Source organism: Argiope bruennichi, chromosome 9, assembly GCF_947563725.1.
Source record: "Argiope bruennichi chromosome 9, qqArgBrue1.1, whole genome shotgun sequence".
Classification (NCBI taxonomy): Eukaryota; Metazoa; Arthropoda; class Arachnida; order Araneae; family Araneidae; genus Argiope; species Argiope bruennichi.
Window position 1 is genome coordinate 99,305,591 of NC_079159.1, and position 23,120 is coordinate 99,328,710.

Here is a 23,120-nt window from a genome sequence, read left to right on the forward strand (position 1 = left end):
TAATTCATTTTTAAATTTTTATTTAACACTAAACCTACCAGCATTTCACCAATACATGACAGCTGTCTTTCAGAAATGGTCATTTGACCACTTGCAATAGGTTTAGTGTTAACCATAAAAATAATTTCACAACAACCGAGTCTTTCAAATAAAAGCTCCTATGAAAAAAATTGAATTTGTTTGGTTATGATTCATTACTTAGATAAGAAAATTTGGAACAATGCTTAATCTATTTTTAAATAAAAAAATGTTTAAAATATGCTCAAAGTTTTAAAAAATCTCAACGAATCTTAAATAGTCTTTAATAAATTTTTTTCCATTTATATACAATATCTATAAAAATTTAAATCAGTTAACAATATATACTAACTTGTCGTAAAGTTCTAGCCACAAGAGCTTCTAGAACATGTCCTCTGTCGCTGTCTAAAAGATGAACTTCATCTAGAATCAATAATTTCACTAATTGTGATAAAGCAACATCACCAGTAGCTTTTCTAGTCACAACATCCCATTTTTCAGGAGTAGTGACAAGCATCTATGGAAAATAAAGGGAAAGAATGAAAACAATAACAAAGAATTATTAATCTTTCATACATACATAAAAGATGAAAATTCTTGAATAATTTGCACTTTATTGAGGTTCATATTACTGATTATATTTTCTTAAAACTTTGTCCACAAATACAGTAAAACATATGGAAGATCTTGTGACAGTAAATTAAGTAGCTAATTTTTCTATTAATAGGTTAGACAAAAACTGTTTCAGAAATTTCTTTAAAAAATGATTGGTATAGTTTATGGCACAGAAAAGAGAGTAACAAGAATTAATAAAAATTTAAAAATATTCTTATTTTAATGAAAAAAAGCTACAGATAATAGTATAATTTTTGTATTATAATACTTTATATAAGAATAATTTTCACTAAAAACGTTACATTTTTACAATATACCTTCATTTATACATACATCAACATTCTGTCAAATAATAAACATTAAATATATTTTACTTTGGTGAATATGAATTTTATATCATTCAACAGTAGATATGTGATTTGTTAGATGATACGCGGAAACTGTAACCTTTCTTATAAGTATTTCAAATGAAGCATAAGAATGTTTTTAGAAGCTGTTTTATTACAATTAATAATAATAATCTATTCTTTCTATAAAAAATTGAGATAAACATTCGATGAAACTATATTTTTAATATTTATGAAATCAATTAAAATTTAGTCATCATTGTGACAAACTATTCATCCACCATCTAAAATTTAAAACTAATTAGTAAAATCAAAGAACTATTCCTCCAGTCACAGACACTGTACCATGCACAGTGTATGTATGTATGCACACACACACACACACACACACACACACACACACACACACACACACACACACACACACACACACACACACACACACACACACACACACACAGATTTTATTTGATATTTGTGTAGTTTGCAAAGGAAATAATAATAAAAAACAAAGCTACAAGAAGATAGAATTATCCGGAGAGTTACGTTAGCAAAAGAGAAGCAAAAGTTAGATGATCCAGATTATTAAATAACATAATACTATAATGTCAGGAAATTTGACTTTATTAGGACGGTTTGTATGCAAAATGAAGAGATGAGGCGTAAGATTATTAACAAACATAGATTTCATACTTAAATATATTTTTCTTGAAAGAATCTTGTGCATTAAGTCACATATAAAACATTTAATTGAAAATAAACACAATCAACATTCTAAAATAATAAATTGGTCACCAAAGTCGGCTGGTATGTAATGTGATAGCTGATTTTTTAGTCATTTATGTAGACAGAGTAATTAACTATAGCTTGATAGCTTGAAGTATAGTCCTTAGTTATAATTTCCTGAAAAGAAATTTAAATAAAATTGTCTAGAGAATATCAAGACACATTGAAGCAAACTAGATATAATTTAATGTGCTTGTTTACAATAACACTGAGAAATAATAGGCATTACTTTACAGACATATTTGTTTATGAAAATAATATGATTATGGAAAATAATTTCCTAAACATTTATGCTAATTGTTGGGAAAATATAACAGTCTGACTTGCAACTAATGATTTTGATAGGATAAATGATGGTCTATCTGTTTCAGCATACAGTAGCAATAAAATAATATTTAATACAGAATTTATTTATGTTATTTTAAAGATAAAACAAATATGATGAACAGCCAGCAGATATAGATGTTGACACACACACTAATTTAATGGTATCTTGGAAATTAAATTGTACAAAAATGTAATGAAGTTCTACAGGAAGACTTTTTTAAAATTCAATTACTATGCAGCAAGATTTCCATTTTGAAAGAATTTGTTAAATTATAGTTTCAATGTTTCTAGAATTATAGATTAAATTTTTAGAGAATTCACATTCATGCAAAGTAATGAAAAAAAGCATATTCAATTTTATTAATCAAATGCAAGTCTATGAAAGTATTTTGTTCTTTCAGTAGTAAATTAACAAATTCTTATTAAAATATGAGTAAATTAATGTAACACAGAATTTCATTTCAAAAAAAAAAAAAAAAAAATCGTACATCATTGTCAGCAAAACTACTGTAACAATTTAAAATTGTTACAGTAATAAAAAATATATGTTATTCAATGTAAGTTAGGTATGTGTAAAAATATATGTTATTGTATTGTATGTGTGTATGTATTAAAATAATGTATTGTTAAATTGTAATAAAAAATATATGCTACAACTCATAGATCTAAGGTAAAAGGCTATTACAAAGCTCACTATAATTTTCAATCTAATTCTCAGTGTAATGGTCAAAAAGCAAGATATTACATAACGACTCAATTCTTGAGTTTTAAATGTTATTCCAGCATTAATAAATATGATTCAAATGTTTTACATGCTATTTTGGCATTGTTAAATCTGAAAATTCTGTCTTTACACTGATTTAAATTTTTTCTTAATGATCCTATAAATGCAACAGAATACTGTATAAGCAGGTTAATACCCAACTAGCAGATAACAACTACTTAATTTCAGCTGAAAATCTATAGTATCAAATACAGAGTCTAGTTAATGTAACATCAAATCAAAGAACATTGCCTGAAAATAATTTAATTCAGTGTGTTTAAATTTACACCATACGTTGTTCAGAATTTTTATAAAAAATTAAGATTGTAAAGTTGTAATTAAGATTGAAAGTAAGATTGCAAAGTGAAAAGAGAGGACATTCACCAATTCAAATTAATATCTGGAACAGAATCAGTGTGTCAGGTACAAGCATCACCATTTTCAAATAAATTGTAAAAGCATCTAGTATGTTCATAACATTACTGTAAAATAACTATTAATAACTGTTCAATTTTGTTACTAGCTTTTTGAAACTATATGCCTCTGCTCTACGCCTTCAAGATAAAACAATTCGTAAAAGTTTAATAATAATACAAAAAAATGTCATGTTTTCATATACTTAAAATGCTACAAACAATTTTCAAAATAGATCATAAAAAGAATCTTTGAGAGATGAGATTCTCTTCCATTTTCCACATAATTTGTTCTTCTTACAAGAAAAATGGTAAAAGTAAAAAGATATTCAAAACAGTAAATGAAATCTAAAAGATTAAAAATTGTAAGACTGCAAAATTATATGATATTTACCTGAGTTTGCATGATTTCATTTTTAGTTAATTGCATATCACCAGTAAGCTCTTTCACTTGAATGCTCAAGGATTTTAACCTTGTACCAAAATTTCTAACCATTTCTGCAGCTAAAGCTTTCATAGGAGCAACGTATACAATCTACAAGAAATATATAAAGTATTAACTTTTATTTCACACTACAGTAAATTGAAAAACATTTTAAATTCTGTACTCATCATGCTTTGAAAATAAATGGCAAAACATTCTAAGATATTTTAATACCTTAAATTTGTTTTTCTCCAAGACTCCATTAACAATATTATTTCTTATTTCTCTTAATATTGTCAACATAGCAACATTAGTCTTTCCAGCACCAGTTGGAGCACAAACAAGCATATTATGGTTTGTTTTGTATGCTGTCTCGAACACTTTTGACTGAATTAAGTTGAGAGCTTTAGTATTTTTGAAAGCTGACTGGGCAACCTAAAATATCAATAATAATACAATCAATTTTATTCACACTAACTTTAAAATATATTTCATTGCAAAATATTTACAGAATACTATAGAACAAATTTTAAATAGAGAAAGGGATATTGAACCTCATCTAAATCTGAAATGTGGACTCTTTGAACTTCTATTATATCTGATACTGGTTTAGCAGCTGGTATGTGAATTTCTTCAAAGACTGAATTGTTGTCCCTTGTATGATTTGGAGGCAAACATAACTGAAAAAAAATCAATATAAAATTACTTGAAAAAAATCTACAGACAATGAAAAAGATTTTTAAATTATCATCAATGAGTAAAAAAAAAATTAATAATAAGTTTCAAACAAATCATTGAATAATAAAATTAATAAAGCAACATTTAATTTTTTAATGGCAAAACAATTTGAAAATATTTAAAACGTACTAATATATATCATGAAGTACAAAACATTAAATAATTTTTTTTTTTTTTTAACAGAGACTATTAGGCACATGGAATATATATATGTAAGTATATAATTTTTGAAACAGAGTCACAGCCGAAGACAAAAAAGATACTTTGAATTCTTAATTTTGTTTTATTTAATTGCAGGAGGCATGATTTAGTACAAGGAGAAGCGAGGAGCACAACGCAAAATGACACAAAATGAAACGAGGAAAAGCTGAAAGAGAGGGAAAGTATTTTTCGCAGTGCTTATATACTAAAAGATTTTCATAGGGATTTCTCACACTTTTGATCACAGGGATCTTTTAAAAGAATTTGCTTGCCAGTCAGTTTTTATTATCTTTCCACTCAAGAGTGTGGGAACTGCTGAGGAAAGCATTTTTAAAGAGCTTTCTGTTGCATTAATTAAATAAAAATAAAAGTGGAATGGGATCAGGAAATAAGAGAATATTTTAGAATGAAGTTGATAGGTGCTAAATTAAGGTAAAAATTAGGAAATTAATTAAGTTTAAATTAGATTTTAAAATATCATTACATATACATGCATATTATATATATATATACATGCATATTATATATATATATACATGTGTGTGTGTATGTTTATACAAGGTGTTGCCAAACTTGACCAACAAATTCAGAGGGATGATAGTAGGCATCAAAATACAACATGGGGTCCCACACGACGTTTAATAGGTGAAAATCACAAAAATATAGTCGGAGAACTGTTGGAAACTGTAAAAAAATTATTAAAAAATAACAAATGGTGTTTCAACTATTAATTTTTTTTGAAGTGAAAGCGCATTCTTAAAAGTTTTTTCTCCTACTGGCAAGGCAACATGTGGATTTGATGATCTAGGGAGTCGTAAATTATTGAAAACAAAAAAGTAGTTTAGAACACAAATTTGCAAAAATATTGAAACTTGAAGAAAAATAAAGGCTGAAAATGTAAGGAATTTTATATTCTATAATTTGATATAAGCGTGTAGTGTGAGAACTGGGGAGTTTTAAAGATATTTAAGAAAAACTAAAATGGGAAACAGAAAACATCTCTGCAACATCAGTACTGATGTTCGCAGAAAGTGTTGTCAAATTCATAAGATAAATTCAGAGCAAGGATAGTAGGCATTAAGTAGATGAAAAATTACAGAAAACATAGGGTCATAGGTAACGTTTTCAATGAAAATCGCAAATCGGCTTGAGTTCGCACGCTGGATGCTTGAAGCCACACAGGAAGATGCACACTTTTCTGCAAGAAATTTATTCTCAGATAAAGCCTGCTTTTCGAGAGAAGGTGTCTTCAACACACATGCACAATGTGAATATTTGGTCATTTGAAAATCTTCTTGTCAAACATACAACAAAAGTTTGATATTAATATATGGGCAGAGTCATCTATTTAGATCGTATCTTCTGCCCGAATGCCTCTGCGGCACAGAGTACCTTGTTTTTTTGCAGTACGTTCTTCCAGATTTACTGCAGGAAACAGCGTCAATTGCACGCCAGAATATTTGGTTAATGCATGATGGAGCATCAGCACATTTTAGTTACATTTGGGAAATCTGACTTGTTGCTTGCGATGAAGTTTATAACCATTAATTCTGCAATGCTCATTCATGAATACTTGTTCGCTGCTTTTATTTTTCTCAAATGCATAAAAAATTTACATATGAGAAGGCTTCTTTTCGATTATCTTGTTCAAATTCCTCACATTCATAGGGTCATTCTCTTAACCAGACTCATTGTCATTTCTTTTTTATTTATGTCTTTTATATTTTTACTATATAAATACTACCTGCGACCCTATGTTTTTTGGTCATTTTACATCTACTTAATGCCTACTATCCTTGCTCTGAATTTATCTTATGAATTTGACAACACTTTCTGCGAACATCAGTACTGATGTTGCAGAGATGTTTTCTGGTTCTCATTTTAGTTTTTCTTAAATATCTTTAAAACTCCCCAGTTCTCACACTACACATTTATATAAAATTATTTTTAATTTTTAATGAAAATGTAAGGAATTTTATAGAATATAAAATTCCTTACATTTTCAAGCTTTTATTTTTCAAGTTTTAATATTTTTGCAATTCTGGGTTCTAAACTACTTTTTCGTTTTCAGGATGACACCCTGGATCATCAAAATGGCATGTTATCAACATGAAAAAATCCTTCAAGAATGTGCTTTCACTTAAAAAAATTCATAGTTAAAACATCATTTGTTATTTTTTTAAATTAATTTTTTAGTTTCCAACAGTTCTTGGATGCCCTATATTTTCGCGATTTTTACCAACTAAACGTCATTTGGGACTCCATGTTGTATGGTGATTCTTTATCCTCTTGATGCCTATTATCATCCCTCTGAATTTAGATCCAATTCGGCAACACCCTATATTATATATATATATATATATATATATATATATATATATATATATATATATATATATATATATATATATATATTCCATGTACTGGACAGCAAATATTACTTTAACTCTGTTGAAAAGTTTCTTTATATACATACATAAACCAGCAAAAAAATTAAAATTTTGATGTATTTTCACTTTTTGAATTTCCATAACAAAAACTATTTTTAGAATTTGTCAGTAAATATGATAACCTTAGAGCATAATGAGCTAAATAAATTAAATTCTATTTAGCCTATTATTTAGCTTTACATTAAAATTTTAGATTTCTATAAAATTAAAAAAAAATGGTCAATAGGAAATCTATATGATTATCCATCCCTGAATATATGAATAAGATAATTCAAAAATGACACATATCAGATGAATAGAATTTCATATATAGTTCATTACAAATATAGAAGAATCATTGTGAATGCTTTCAATAGTTATAAGAAGAGGACAATTGATAAAAAAAAAAAAAATGAAATGTAAGAATTGCAGGCACTTTTTATTGTTTCCAAAATATTATTCTGAGAGGATTCTATACCTTTTTCCCACTTATGAAAGATGCCGACATTCTTGTTTCTGCATTTATATCAAAGACATTTGGATAAATATGAGTTATTGGCATTTCAGGAGCTGGATGATAGAATATAGGTTGATTTCGAGCATGGATAAGTGCTTCTTCCCTATAGAAAGAAAAAAACTTTAACAAACAAAAATAATATAAAATATAAGACACAAGAAAATATACAAGATATATAAATCTAAAATATGAATAATACATTTAACAAGATTATGAACAATACTTTCAAACAAACTTATCCATATGTTCTAGGTGATATTAATTTAGATTTAAAAGAACATAACTAACGTAACATAATTTTAATCTACAAGTAATAAGTAATACAGCAAAATATCTTGCAATTAAAGATTCATATAATTTCTTTTAATGAAACAGTTTTTTTTTGTGTGTGTGTGAATAAACAGTTTTTAAGCTTTTATGCTGCTAAGTAAAATTATGGAAAAACATTAAGTTATTACTAAGATTTTTAGTAAAATTATTCTACTAATATTTATATATCAAATTAAAAAAATAATACAACTTTAACCCTTTGAAGTGTACAAGCATAAATTTTCTGAATTTTTAAAAATTATGTAATTAATTTATATGTTCAGGATCCAATGGAAGAGAAAATATCTTTAAAAAAATTTATTGTGGACTGTATCATGAGGGTGGTGGTAGTGGTTTCACTGGAGTACCACCACAGACATATTCTCTTTATGAATAATTAATACTTTTTAATTTGTTTGTAATATAATTATTCATTATTTATTTATAGAAATACTAAAACATACAATATTATCAATGAAAAGTACTTATACAATATTACAACATAAAAAAAATATAAAAGAAAAAATAAACAATTTTAATAACAAGTAATCTTTAACTAAAGCTGACAATGGCAAGTTCTTTACGGGACATTTACACTTTAAATACAATCAACACTATAGTCAAGTTATGAAGGAACATAACCTTTAACTTAACCATTTAAAAATTAAGAATATTATATTATATTAGAAAATATATTTAACATACCCATAATATGCGTGCTTGCTAATACAAGAAGAATGCAACTGAAAAGCTAAAATTTCATCAATCCTATTCGTATAAACCTTACTCAAATGTAAATAAATTCCCCACCCACAAAACATATGACAAACCACCCATAAATTATCAGTCACTTGACTAAGAGAGTCAGAGGAAGGAAAACTGATCTGTTTCACTAAAGCGTTTCAAATGGTAGAGAATCTCCTGCTGTAGGTACGTGGTGGAATGTCTCTGAAACCACCTAAAAAGATGTCAGGTATGAAGAACTTTTCTTTTGCGATTTGATTTGAAAAAAAAATGTGTATGTTGTAGACAGCTTTCATACAACAAATTTATGAATGCATTTTGAGTTTGTTTATTTTTTGCTTGCTGAAAAAAAAATTGAAAGTATCAAGAAAAAGCTTTAAAAATGATGTAATTTTTGTATGTAAGAGGGATATTAACTAGTGTGCTGACATCTACAATTATTAAAGTTACGTTAGCCTTTGGTTTTGATCAGAAACCACCGTGCTTCTAGAAACAATTTTTAGAAAGTGGTGGTTTCACTGTAATACCGCCGCATGTCAATGGGTTAAAGAAATGAAACTTCATTTAGTTATTTGATTTTTAAAAAAATCAAATTTAATTTTATTGGAAAGTAGCTGGAGTAAAAATAATGATTTAAAAGGCTATATTTGTCTCAAAAATAATTCAATCAACATAAAATAATACTATATTATACAGTATACTGTTATGGAAAACCATAAAAAATTTTCTAATTTTATAGAAATCTTTTTTTTATTATGAGCAATGAGAACCATAATTAAATGAAACTTTCAATAACATAATGCATAACACACTAAGTTGGAGAGAGGAATATGATCTAAATCTATTTAAAGTTATTTAGAAAAAACATATATGTAATATTTATGAAAAGTATAAAAGTTTTCAATTCAACCTTACAAAATTATTAGCTGAACAAACCTTAGTTGCTTCCAACGTTGTAGATTAAAATCTGCTGCATTTTCCTCTCCTAATATCTTATCTCGCTGAATCTTTTTCTCATCTTTACGAATTTGTTTAGAGAGCAGTTTCTCAGTTTCCGACTGAAAGAAAAAAAATGTTTCTCAAAATGAAATTTGAATGAAGATGTTGTGCAGATATAAATTAAAATCTACAGTAACAGTTCACCAAGAAGAAATTTATGAAAATAATTTTTGAATGTGAAAGTAAACTGATAATGTAAAAAAAAAAAAAAAGTTACTTCATTTAAATAAAAAAGTCTGAATTCACTTTTTACCATATGTATAAACTATACAGACATTGCATTTAAATTCTCTTCCTTTTTTTCCCCATTTTTAGAAAATTATTACTTTTAATAGTTGGTAAATAAATGCTAAAAAGTTTATCTGCTCTAATTTTAAAAGTATTGTTTTTTCCTAAAACACCCATAGCACTCAATCTTCTTGAATCATTTTTTAAATGCATTTAATCCATAAAAAATAACCTTCTTAAATTATAACTTTGATTATTTTTCACACAAAGTTTCTTTTATTCTTATGATTAATAAGTTTTCAGCCTGATTTAAAAAGTAAGAATTTCCACAGTATCCTTGAAATAATCTAAAAATATTCTTCAAAATCTAAGTATAATAAATCTAATTTTATCATACTGTATACAATTCTGTCATTCTCTATTAATTAAAAAAAAGTTTAACATTTATACAAAAGCAAACAAAATCAGCTGTAATTATGGAGAACATACAGCATTGATCTCGACAAAAATTTCAACAACAAACAACTGAAATTTTCCATGAATTGAAAAAGAATTACTATATAATTTTTAGAAAAAAAATTATTAATAACAAGATTTAGAATTTTGAGAACTTCTGGTCTAACAGAAAAATTAAAAAATTCTGTACTTTTACAATACTAAGAATATATTTAAGAAAAGCTAATCATAACATTTCAAGGATTAAAGTATAAAATTGCATTTTCAAGAGATTTTTAAATATTTACATCTCAAGTCTTTAGACTTAGAAACAAAAAGCAAAATAATATTATAAATCTAAATCACAAGTGACGAAAAAACATTATAGGAAGTCCTCTCAATTTTTACTATTGATTTTTTATCAGAAATTTAATTATTAGCTAAAAATCTTGTAATACTGTCAAATTCTATACAATGCTGTCAATTAAAAATTAAATGAATGGCAATATTACATAGGATTCATTTTTAATTCTTATTAATTATATGCACAGAATTTCAATGAATAGGAAAGATATTGTAATAATGGTTCCATACATACCTGTACAATAACTTGTGACATGCATACAGGACGTTTTTCATTTTTTTCATATACATCCTTCGTATTAGCATCTATTACTTTAACAGCCAATATTTCATCTCGATGATTTAAAATATTTTGTATTAACTCAAAATTATCAAAGCCAAGAAGATCAAACAGCTAAAGAGAAGATACAAATATTATATTCTTTATGCATAAGAAAGAAAGAAAAAACAAACAAACAAAAAAAACCCCAATAAATGTTCAATAGAATAAAGTAAACACTTAGAGATTTTTTTTGTAAAATTTTCAACAGTGTACAGTTAATTCAGATACAAAGGATAAAAAGAAATTTAAAAAAAAAATACTTTACTTATAAAGATTAAAAAAAAAAGATATAAACTTGATTTGTTATTTTTATTATTATTATTTTTGCATTTTACTTTAAAGAGAGAAACAAACTGAAGATTCATCTTACCCTAATTTATGGTGACATTCTCCCAATATTTATAATTTAGTTTTTAAATTGATTACACAACTATAAACATTTTAGAACTTTTCTCAAATTTAAAAACATTTTGAATTAAAATAATATTTTATAGTGACAAATGAAAGAAATAATAAGTAGAAAGCTATAAGTGACCACATAACTGAAAAAGGGCATAGAACAAGTTTTTATTAATCTTATGATTGAAGAAATACATCGATGACATACCACTAATTACCAAAAAAGTACACCAAATAGTACAAAACATAAGATATCAATTTAATGGTAAAAATTTATTGCATTTTCTACAAAATCTCTTAATTGCAATGCACTTCTGCCAATACTTTTTCTGATCATTAAATTTGTTTTTGTGTAACCCCTTCAGAGTGAAACTTCTTTTATTGTATAAATAGCCTAAAGCAATAACTACAAAGAAACAATTTCAATCATGGTCATGTGAATATGGTGCTTGTGGAGTTGTATTTATTAAATGTTTATTTAAAAACTCACAAATAATAATTGTACTGTGAGAATGTTAATTATTCTGATGCAATATGTATACATTTTGTCACATTTCAGGCTGTTTTTGATGAACTGCTTCATTCAAAATGAACAAAACACTCAGATAATTTACCAACTGTCTGGTCAGTTGGTAGGAATTCACAATGCACAACAATATGGTAATCAAAGAAAACAGATAACATGACACTGATTTTTGAGTGATTGTGGCATGGTTATTTTGGTCTTGCTTTACCTTTCAACTGTCATTAACTTGAACTATTGAGCTGTTCCATGTTTAAATCGCATATCCAAGCTTTAACATCTTAAATAATGCATTTTAAAAAAGAAACACTTGATAAAGCATTTCTTACCATGATGTGAGTTAGCACTCAATTTAAGCACATTATGGTATTGAAACAACTTGAGAAGCAATGTATCACAGTCCTAAAAGATCTTTTACAATTGTTGGAAAATAACCAAATGATATATAGATTTGTTCAATAATGTCCTTTATTGCTAAATGATAATCAAGAAACATCAATTACCTGATATAAATGATATCTTGATGATTAATCAAAGTGGATGATCTACAAGATCACAGATAATCTATGATAAATTCTTTATCATTTGTAAACTATTTATATCAATCAAATACTGTTGTTTTTAATAAAGAGTCATCTTTAAACTCTTTTTGTAACAATTTTAAGTGTTTGTAGCAGAAATTTCATTATGAAAATAAAGCTCCTTGTTCACTGGCATTTCAGAAAGTCAATAGAGTGAAAATTCGTATCTCATCAAAAATCAAATCTTCAGATGTGAATAAATGCTCAGCTGTTTATAGAAGTAATAAAAATGTTTGATAAAGATTAGAAGAAAATATCTATTATAGATATATTTTAAATAAACAATTCCAGTTTTTTTTTATTGAACTTCGAAGTTCTCGAACAATCCAATAATTTTTATTTAATAAGGTCAATGTCTAAATATCAAATATTTGAAGTAAATAAAGTACTTTTTTGATATATAATCTAGTCTTTGAAATTTCAAGAATATTTTTTAACCAAATTTTAAAGAACGAACACGCACACGCACACACACACCATAAACATATAATTTTTTTAATCAGGAAGAAGTTTTGAAGACAGTGAAGAGACTTTCGATTTTTTGATGTCATTTTATTTCATCCCAGGGAGGCACGCATTATGTACAAGCAGAAGCGATGAGCACACATGAGCAAAACACAGAGCAAAATGAGAAAATGTTCATGAAAATTTTATCCCTGTGAATATATACTGTAAGATTTTAATAGGGATTTCTAATACATGTCAATCACAAGCAAGTGAAACACAGGGATCTTTTAATGGAATTTGTTTATATCAGCAATATTTTATCCCTTCACTCGGAGTGTGGGAAAGCTGATTCAGCAATTTTACAAAATTTCTGTTGAATTAATTAGATAAAACAGTGGAATGGGATCAGGAAATAAAAGAATATTTTAGAATGAATTTAATATGGGCCAAGTTAAGCTAAAAATTAAGAAATTAATTAAGTTTAAATTAGATTTTAAAATTTCATTACATACACACACATTATATATCAGGTTGGCCAGAATTTCTGCTTTTTGAATTTCACCTGACTTTTCCAGGTTTTTTTAGAAATTTCTCAAACATTTTTCGAATGTTTCTAATATGTTTAGAATGATGTTGCTTTATTTTATTCTTTTTAATTATAGCACAATATATTCTTAAGTTTATTTGGAAAATTGTTCTACTTTGTTAATTAATATCATTATCAAATAAAATTTAAATCTCAGAAAAAAAAAACATTTTTATTTACTGAATTTCAGATAAGCTGCAATTATGTAATACTCCCTTTTTTTTGCAAACATATTAACCAATTCTAAAAGATACATATCCATCTTAACTGACTTTTAGCCAAACAGTCATATCTCGGAATGGTTTGTCAAGTTTAATCATGAAAAATACAGTGCAAAAATAATTGCAAATTGGCGGAATTCTTAAGAATGAAATGATTTGTTTCTTTTCAGTGGGTCTCCCCATCCATATTGTTTACCAACACGCCAATCAGAAATGAATAATAATTTTACTAACAGAAAAAAAAAAAATTCATTTACAAATACCAAATTTTACTAACAGACATTCTATCTGCAATAAAAGAAGTAAAATTCTTCAATGAAATCAAAATTGCATTGCTTTTAGCTCACCAACTATAATTAAAAAAATCACTAGCAAGCAAGCTTAATGCTTAATCTGTAACAGAGGGAAGGGAGACAATGGAAAATTTATCCTTATTAATTTTTTTCTTTATTGCATAAAAGGAAAAATGTTTTAGAGGTATAAATTTCAAAAAAGATAGTATGAATGAATTTTATATACTTTTGTGACAAACAGTTTCATACACATCACACAGTATAAAAAAGTGCTGCCCTTCTCCCTTATGTTATGTGTTTAATATTATTTTAAAATTATAGAGCATTTTGTTGAATGTATGAAAAAAAATTAAACAAATACAAAATAAAATAAAATGCTAAAAGAAAATACTATCCATAACATCCATTTCATGTTGCCCATAGAAACCATTCATATGAAGAATTTATTAATTTATGTTCATAATGTTTAAAAATAAACGAACAAAAAAATGTTTTATGGAAATTATAGCAATTATGTCCGATACTTCCTAATTCAACAAAAAATCCCTGAGAAGAGGGGAAAAAAATTATTGTAAAATACTTATTTAATTAAAATAAATTGTTTTGAAATTATAATAATGGGTCAGTATTTTACAACAGTTTTGAATAATAATACTCAAAATTCATACTTTCACTCATAACATGTGTTATGATCAATTTGAAATTCGAAGCAAGAAAAGAGAAGGGGGAAGGTAGCTCCATATATACCTTTTTAAATAAAAGAAACCCATTAAAGCTTAAAATCATATCAGTAACAGGAATTGGACTTTAGTTGGGCTGTCCTTTTCCACAGTACTCAAAACAATTTTCACTAATTGTCTATAACTTGTTGTTTGAAAAAAAAAATGGTGAAAATATTATAGATTTACATATATATACAATAAATTAGATATAGTAGTTGATCTTTCTTTTCCATAGTCTGTTTTAGACTATCAGTAAAAGTTTGATTTTCATTAATTGCCAGAGATATTTCATTCTACTTATGAAAAAATACTAGCAAATTATCATATTGGATAAAAATTGCCAATTTATAAAAAAATGTTCAGTTTTATAATAAATTTCCCTGATTTTTTCCGACCTCCCAGTTTTCCTGGCCGGCTGGCCACCCTGTATATTTATGAAAATGAATTATTTGTTCTTCAATTCAATATGGAGTGCTGCAAAAAGTCAATTAGGATATTTATAGCATTAAATTTTCCTTTTAAATATAAACTTTATTTTAAATAATATTAATAACAACTCAATCTATTCAAAAATTCCAATACCTGAATTGAATCAAACAATATACAGTGGAACTTCCCCCAATTGTCATTTGAAGATGCCAGTGACTATATAATTTTTTTCCTAAAGTCTTAGACCAATAAAGCATTTTAACTTCTCGCTATATAGCAATGCAATACTTTGGAAAAATAATGCACAATGTAAAAGTCAAATAATTAGAATAATGATAAGTTTTTAAGAAATTTGAGTATCTTTTGATTTCAGAGGTGAGACTTTATAATTTTAAACAAATAATGAAGATGCCTAATGAATTAGCCATCACAGTATCTAATTTAATATTAGATTTTTAATCATGGATTTAATATCACTGTGCAGGTTGAGGTTCGATCTCGCAACGTTAGGGTTCATAGCCGAGTAACAAAGCCACTAGACAAAAGTGTACACTCTTCTCCGGAAGTTGTTAACTGGCTTATAATGTTACCACCAAAACAGTCGCCCACCAGGGAGTCGGTAGAGTTTATCGTGCCAGTTATGGCGAGCGACGAACGTTGTAATCGCGCCAAGTGTTATGGCGGGCGACGGCGAGCGTGTGTGAGTGGTTGCTGCCGGTAGATGGAGCCACAACAGCTGAATGAAGGATGCGGTTGTTCAGAACGAGGGTCACCAATGTGCAGGTTGAGGTTCGAACTCGCAACGTTAGGGTTCATAGCCGAGTAACAAAGCCACTAGACAAAAGTGTACACTCTTCTCCGGAAGTTGTTAACTGGCTTATAATGTTACCACCACATCACTATGCTGAAAGGCATAACAAATCTTCAGTGAAATCAAGTTTTGAATTTATGATTTCTAATTCTGAAGCAAAATGCAGGCATGACACAAATATCAGGGGGGGGGAGACTGAATGGCATAAAGTTATGAATCGTAACACAACAAGAAGTAAAATAGGTACAATTATCAAATTAAAAAAAATTATACATTAAGTACTTGAAATATTTAAAATATAATAGAATTAGAAGATTAAAAAATTGATCTAAAAATGATAAAATTCTGAATACTGTTCATTTCAATATTCTGAGACGACCACTTTTCGACGATTCTATCTCATTAAGGGGAGAGACATGAAAGAATGAGCCCATTTCCACAATTCTTTGACCTTGATTTTTGCCCTATCAGATACTTTTTTTTGTTCAATTTTTTTTCATGTGTATGTGAGTGCCGTGTCATTTCTGACCGTATTACTTTAATTCAGCCTGCCAGAAATCCAAGTTTATTTTATTGTTAAATGCGAAAATCTCCTCCTTACATCTTTCCTCTCACCCCTATTTTGACGAATTAAACCCATCCTAACACATCCACAAAAGTGCGGAGGGTTTTAGAATCCGTTGTCAAACAATATGCGGAAATCCTTAGAAACATGTCATGTCTGAAAAAATCACTGACATCCAGCAGCTAACAAAATGAAGGAAGGAGGATGCAAGATCTGTCATAGTAGGATCACATTATTTTGGCAAACAAAAATCACAAGTATATGAATAATTCATTTCGAAACCTAATTTTCCCATTTTTTTAATAAATATATCCAATATTAAAAAAAAGAATTGCCTTAAACATGCAAAAAAGAACTAATATAATCTTAAAATTGTCGTACTCATAAATTTAAAAACAATAAGCATGCTTCAGAGGATACAGTAATGGTCATTAAGAAGAATATTGAAATATAAGCCATGGTTGGAAATCATTTCTATGTTTTACTATAACTTGCATTTTTGTTTCTAATTATATACATATAAAATTCATAAAAACTATTAAATATATAACTTATAAAAAGAAAATTCAGTTTTATGTGTATTGTTACTGCAATAATCCTCATTTAAAATTTTATTTAAATTGCACTACTGAATTTAAATTTTTCATAAAAAAAACATAAAACACTCCCAGCATGGCTATATGCCAGTCTAATTTTATAATGAGGATTTGGCTGATCAAATCCTTTTATTTAGGGAAAAGAAATGCCATTTCAATATTAAAGAATTAAAGGAAAACACCTAAGTATCTATCAAATTACAATATGTATGTATGTATGAAATGATAAAAGTAAAATTATGCATATATATACCTTTAAAAAAAAAGAAATTGCTATGAAAATTTGGAATAACTTACTTCGCTTTGAACTTCTTCATTTGATTTTGATTTTAAAAGTTGTATCACAGTGAGAGCAAATTCAGTAGGTGAGAACTGTTCTGAATTTGATCCCATTGATTTTGCTAATTCTTTTTCCAGCCAATGTTGGTCAAACTTTCTAGAAATATTAACTGGCTTGGGAGCAGTTTGTTCAGTTTTCACTTCTTTAGGAGGAGGAGGAGGTATAAATTTAAAACTCAACCTTTCAAAAGCATCTTCTTTTATTTCACTAGAATAATCTTTCACAGGAACAAGATAAAAACTATCATCTGGGGGTGATGGATCGATAAATTTGATTTTAGATCCAAATTCTTCAGCCATTAGCTCATCAGATTTTGGAAAGCCATTTGAAATGAAATCTTCTTGTGCCTCTGATTTCAAAGAAGTCACCATTCTTTTAACAAGCTCAAAGGCTTTAGAAGCAGCAGATGGAGGATATTCACCAAACTGTCCTCTAAGTTTAAATTTCTCTTTCATACCTATTATTCGACAGTCTCTAAATAATTCAATTAAAAATACAATAGAGCCTTCAATAACTGAAGTTGAAGCATCTGAGCCAGCTAAGGAAACAAACAAAATATTAATATAAATATGCACATGTTTTTATACTTAATTACACAGAACTGTCTACTGAATAGTGTACAATAGAAGAAGTTATAAATTACATTCTCATTATTCTTATATAAATATATTAAGCTCATCGAGTAAGAAAAATCAGGAAAAAAGAGAAATTTTATCTCGGTGCAGGGAAATGTCTTTAACATCACAATTTACTATATTAGTGTTTATTTATTAGTATTCTCAAATATTGAAAACTTTTTAAAAATAAATTTAAAAAAAAAAGGAATAAATGCATACTGCATTGAAAACCACATTCTAAGTAAATAAAAATTTTAATAACATTCATAAAAATATTTTAAATTGTTTAATTAAAGAATTTTTTGCCTTTTGATATTTATTATGTCTTAATTTTACAATCACATTGTTTTTAGCAGTTTGTACTTTTATGATTTGTATCATTCACTTTAAATGTTTGAGAAAGAAATTTATTTTGCATATTTTATTACAATAATAAAAGAGCCTTAATTGTTTCATTTTTTCTTTACTTTCTAGTCTTAAATATATTTTATAATAATTATTATAATAATCATTAAATCTTGAAATACATTTATCTCAAATTCATTAACAGAAGTCATACTGAATAAAATTATGCAATAAATTATAATAAAGTTCCAATTTATTAAGGTAAGCAACGATATACTGTTACTGGAAATACAAAATTGCACAAAATTTCAGAACGAGCATATCAAAATATGAGTGAAAATTCAACTCAATTTTTATAAACCTGAAATATGACATAATAAAAATGTGCTAAAACACCTTCAGCTCTTACAAAAGAATAATTTATTACTTTGCACAAAAGCATTACATATTATCATTTCTGATTTAAAAAAATACTTAGATCAATGCAGAGACACTTCTTATTTCTCAAAGTTAATGATGTAGCCATAATTTTAAATTACTTCTCATACTGACAAATATTACAAAATGGGTAAATAACTTCTAATGTGAATTTTCTGAGGGCTTCAAACTTTCCAAACAAATATTTCTAAAATTTATAAAACTCAATTTCTATTAAGTGTGCTTAAAATTTGAAATCATACTGGAATTATCTCCATTTGCATATAATGAGAAACTAATTCTACATTCATTAAGAGAATCTAAAAAACCTTTCTTCCAAAGATTCATAAATCTGCACATCTTTTTCCTCTAATTTCAAAATTTTCTATCTTTTTTAAAATATAATGTACTTTATATAGATTAACAATCACACTTAAGGAAAAAAAAAAATGAAAATTATAAATTTTTTTAAAGATTAATCTACCATTCTCTGAGTTAGAGAGAGACAATCAAATAATAGGTATCTCCCCTCACCAAAGGATATTATTAAAATATTAACAAAACATTAGACTGAAAGCTGTTTTAATTATTAGTAGAAGAATGAAATTTAGTACAAAACTTTACAAAAAATAGTACCGATATTGGAATTTAATAAACAGTTATTACAATTAGGAATTTCTAAACCAATAACAACAATTTACAGTCAATCATACAACAGCATACAATAAATTCTTAACTACTGAACTTTAATTATGGCATTTGAATCTATATTTTATTTTTATCTGTATTATAAATCTATAATATTGCTTTCTTGAAATGTTAATATCATAATTGAAAAGAGATATTTACAGATTTATTATTACTAGATGGCCGATCAATAATCACCTGAACTTAGCAATAAAAATAAATGTTCTTTTATTATAAAAAAACACTTATTTAACATGCTTCATGATTGTTAAGATGGAATTCAGCATATATATATATATATATATATGATTTTCTGAGGCAGAATAATTCTGAATTTTGTACACTTATGTACTTCTTAGTCATAATACATTTTAATATTTTGACAAATTCATCAATAAATTTAAATTACACTTCTAATTATTTCTAAAAATGCTCTCAAAATAAATTTACTTGGCAGTAAATATGAGAAAAATTAACTTAATTTTTACAAAAATGAATTGTAAATTAATTAAAAATTAGAAATTAATTAAAATAAAAAATATTCTTTAACATCCTAATAAAATTTTATATAGTAAAATAGTTTATAGTTTTATATAGTAAATTTATATAGTATATTTTAAGAACTTTCTTTCAATTCAAAAATGATGCAATTATCATGATATTGTTATAGTTCAGATGAAATCATGGACTAAATAGGCTTCAATCAAAACCGAATAATCAAAAAATTATTTACAGTTTCTAAATTTATAATCATATTTTCAACAGACCACTACAGTTCAAACTAGCAAACTTGCACAGCAGGGGGAGGGGGAAATTTAAGTACTTAAGCAAAGTTTCAGTCAATATTCAACAGTTTTATCTTAGTAAAATAACATTGAAAGCACCATAGTAACTGACTGACGGTAATAGCAGCAAGATTTTTAAATGCTCGTAGAAGGCTCCTGAATTTTCTGGAAAAGAACAGAAATTTTGCATTGGCTAATCCTTAAATAGTCTTTTTTACTTAAATAGCATATTTTACACTGAGAAATTTTACATTGTCACTCAGTAGCTTAGACAAAGTCTGTCACTGCCAAATTTAGTACCAAAAACGTCACCAAAATATATTTGTTATAAAATTTGTAATACTATTTGAGCATTATTAAACTCAGAATTATTATCATTATTTTTGAAATTGCAATAATTTACTTCATTTTAAGTATTATACATTGTTATTAATACTACTCGATATCATTTTAATTTAACTTTATTCAGAATTTAATATTGTTTTAAAAATTTAAAATAATTTTTAGGATATTAAAATAACTTACCAATTGCTTTCGCAAGATTTATAAATTCTTTAATAATATCATCCACTTCATTTTGTGAACAAGTAGAATATTCTAAAAGATATTCTTTCATAGACTTTATGCTAAATAATCTATAAAACATAAGAAAAAATATGCTTTTAACATGCATAAAACTTCTTGATTAATTTGAAAGAGTTTTTTACAATTTCTTTAGTAAAGTATTTGATAGAAAAATTTATAAAAGGCATAACTTGTCAATTTAAAAGAGCATTATAAAATTATTTTTTTACCAAGAAAATAATGAATTCTGTTCCAATAGTAGCAATCTTTTTTTTCTTCTTTTTTTTTCTGTCTTCTACCAAAATATTTTGTAAATATCCTGAATAAGCAATAATTAATGTAAGAATAAACTTTGATGCCTAAGAATGTGTATTTGCTTTTGAGAATATATATTTCGAAGAAATAATAATAGAGTATTGTCCATTACTAACTGCAAACATTAATTATTTAGTTTATTTATTAAATTTTTTTTAACAATTTCAATAAGATCTGAAATATAAGGAAACTAATTTTCGTTCCAATTCTTGATACAGCATTATTGGTATCAATCTCACTAGATCTAATGCCACTAAACAGTGGTCTTGAGTTGCAGACCCATGTGATAATTTCAATTACTCAAAGTAACAACGGAGTAAGTATCTAGACACAAATGAGGCAAAAGCTTTTTTAGATCCAGTGGCAAGACATTAATTGTCCTCCTAGGTAAATTTCAAACAAAAATGCCCAAATTTTTGTCTTGCATGAAGGAAAGCTGGGAAAACTAGTCTCTCACCAGTCAACCTGAAAGCAGCAAGTAATTTACTACTGAGTATCTATCAGTCTACAAATTTTTAAACAATGCTGGTTGATCTGTGAATTCTATTCTCTGATTCAAATTCTTCAGCCATGCAATACCCTAATTAGCTAGTCCTCTATACAGCAATTTCAACTATAAAAACTGAGGTACAAAACCATAAGGCATTACAAAATCTTATGAAAATATATGTAACTCACTTAGCCTGCTTTTCACGTTTTTCTATCCGTTTCTTAATTAATGCTTCTGGATCATACTGAATATTTCCAGACCATGGAGCAGCAACTTCGCCATAAGCTCGAATAAAGTTAGTCAAACGAGGAAGTTCTTTAGGTTTAAACATTTTTCAATGTTGACTGCCAACTATAAAATAAAAATGTTAACATGTCAAATTAATTAAATACAATATGATTTTAAATTTTTTAGTGCTGCAATTAAATTATATAATTTAAATTTAGACAATCAATCACACCAATGAATAAAAGGCACTTTAATTCTATCAAAACATTTCCTATCAATTAAATTTATAATAAAATCACACACAATTTGGAAATGTTTTTATAATAAGCCAGAATGAAAATTGTCTATTAAAAAATAATAATAACCAATTTACTTTATGGTTTTATTGATGTTAAATTACAAAAATAAGTCATTGCTTATCAATCATCAAAACTGGCACTAGGAGTCTATGTAAAAGTATCATACAAATGGAGACTTCACTGTTTTAGAAAGCTGGAATTAATATATCTTTATTATACTCAAGATAATAGTAGAAAGATAACTAAAAAAAATTGTTAAAAGAAAAGAACATGCTTTAAAGCCTCTTTTGCAACAGCTGAAAATCTTTTAAAAAATGTCAGTTGAATCAATCTTTAAATTTTTATTTTATTTTAACAAATAACTGATATGCTTTAAAGCCTTCTGATCCCAAATACATGCAATTAAAGGAAATAAAATAAAAATAATAAATTTTTAAGGAACATCAAGGACCAAACAATAAAAAAAATCATTCTTCATTTGTCAAAAATGCTCATACATTAAATGCAGATATAAAAATTAAAATTTTTGAAGATAAATTCATGAATTTTCAGATATTTCAATAACTAAACATTGCTAAATATAAAAAGTATTACTAAGTAAATAAATATTATACAATTATTTATTAACAGCTTTACTTAATTGTTCAATAATTTTATCTAGCTTTTAATTAATCTTTGCTAATACATTTAGATTAACAATATTTTGGGTACAAAGCTATACCAAATCTTAGTTTCTTTAGGGCTCTACAGTTTTTTTTTGGTGCATTTACTTTTAATAATAATAGAAACTTTTGCATGAGTAAACACTTAATGTTAACTTATTTGAGAGTGTTGGGTCACATATGTTTAAGTTGAAACTTTCAAATCAACAAAAATTTCCTG

At 26.6% G+C, this 23,120-nt stretch overlaps 1 protein-coding gene across 2 annotated transcripts in view; it reads right to left on the reverse strand.

Moving 5' to 3' along the window:
- LOC129983803 (activating signal cointegrator 1 complex subunit 3-like) overlaps positions 1 to 23,120 on the reverse strand; it is a 74,137-nt gene that overhangs the window by 46,439 nt on the left and 4,578 nt on the right. For both annotated transcript variants that reach the window (XM_056093439.1, XM_056093440.1), the window contains 10 exons: positions 21,900 to 22,062; positions 20,868 to 20,977; positions 17,449 to 18,029; positions 10,892 to 11,050; positions 9,568 to 9,689; positions 7,540 to 7,681; positions 4,248 to 4,373; positions 3,928 to 4,128; positions 3,664 to 3,804; positions 371 to 535 (listed from right to left, as the gene is read on the reverse strand). In XM_056093439.1, the coding sequence (XP_055949414.1) occupies positions 371 to 535; positions 3,664 to 3,804; positions 3,928 to 4,128; positions 4,248 to 4,373; positions 7,540 to 7,681; positions 9,568 to 9,689; positions 10,892 to 11,050; positions 17,449 to 18,029; positions 20,868 to 20,977; positions 21,900 to 22,042 (1,890 nt within the window). In that variant the 5' untranslated portion in view covers positions 22,043 to 22,062. The remainder of the gene's footprint in view (positions 1 to 370; positions 536 to 3,663; positions 3,805 to 3,927; positions 4,129 to 4,247; positions 4,374 to 7,539; positions 7,682 to 9,567; positions 9,690 to 10,891; positions 11,051 to 17,448; positions 18,030 to 20,867; positions 20,978 to 21,899; positions 22,063 to 23,120) is intronic.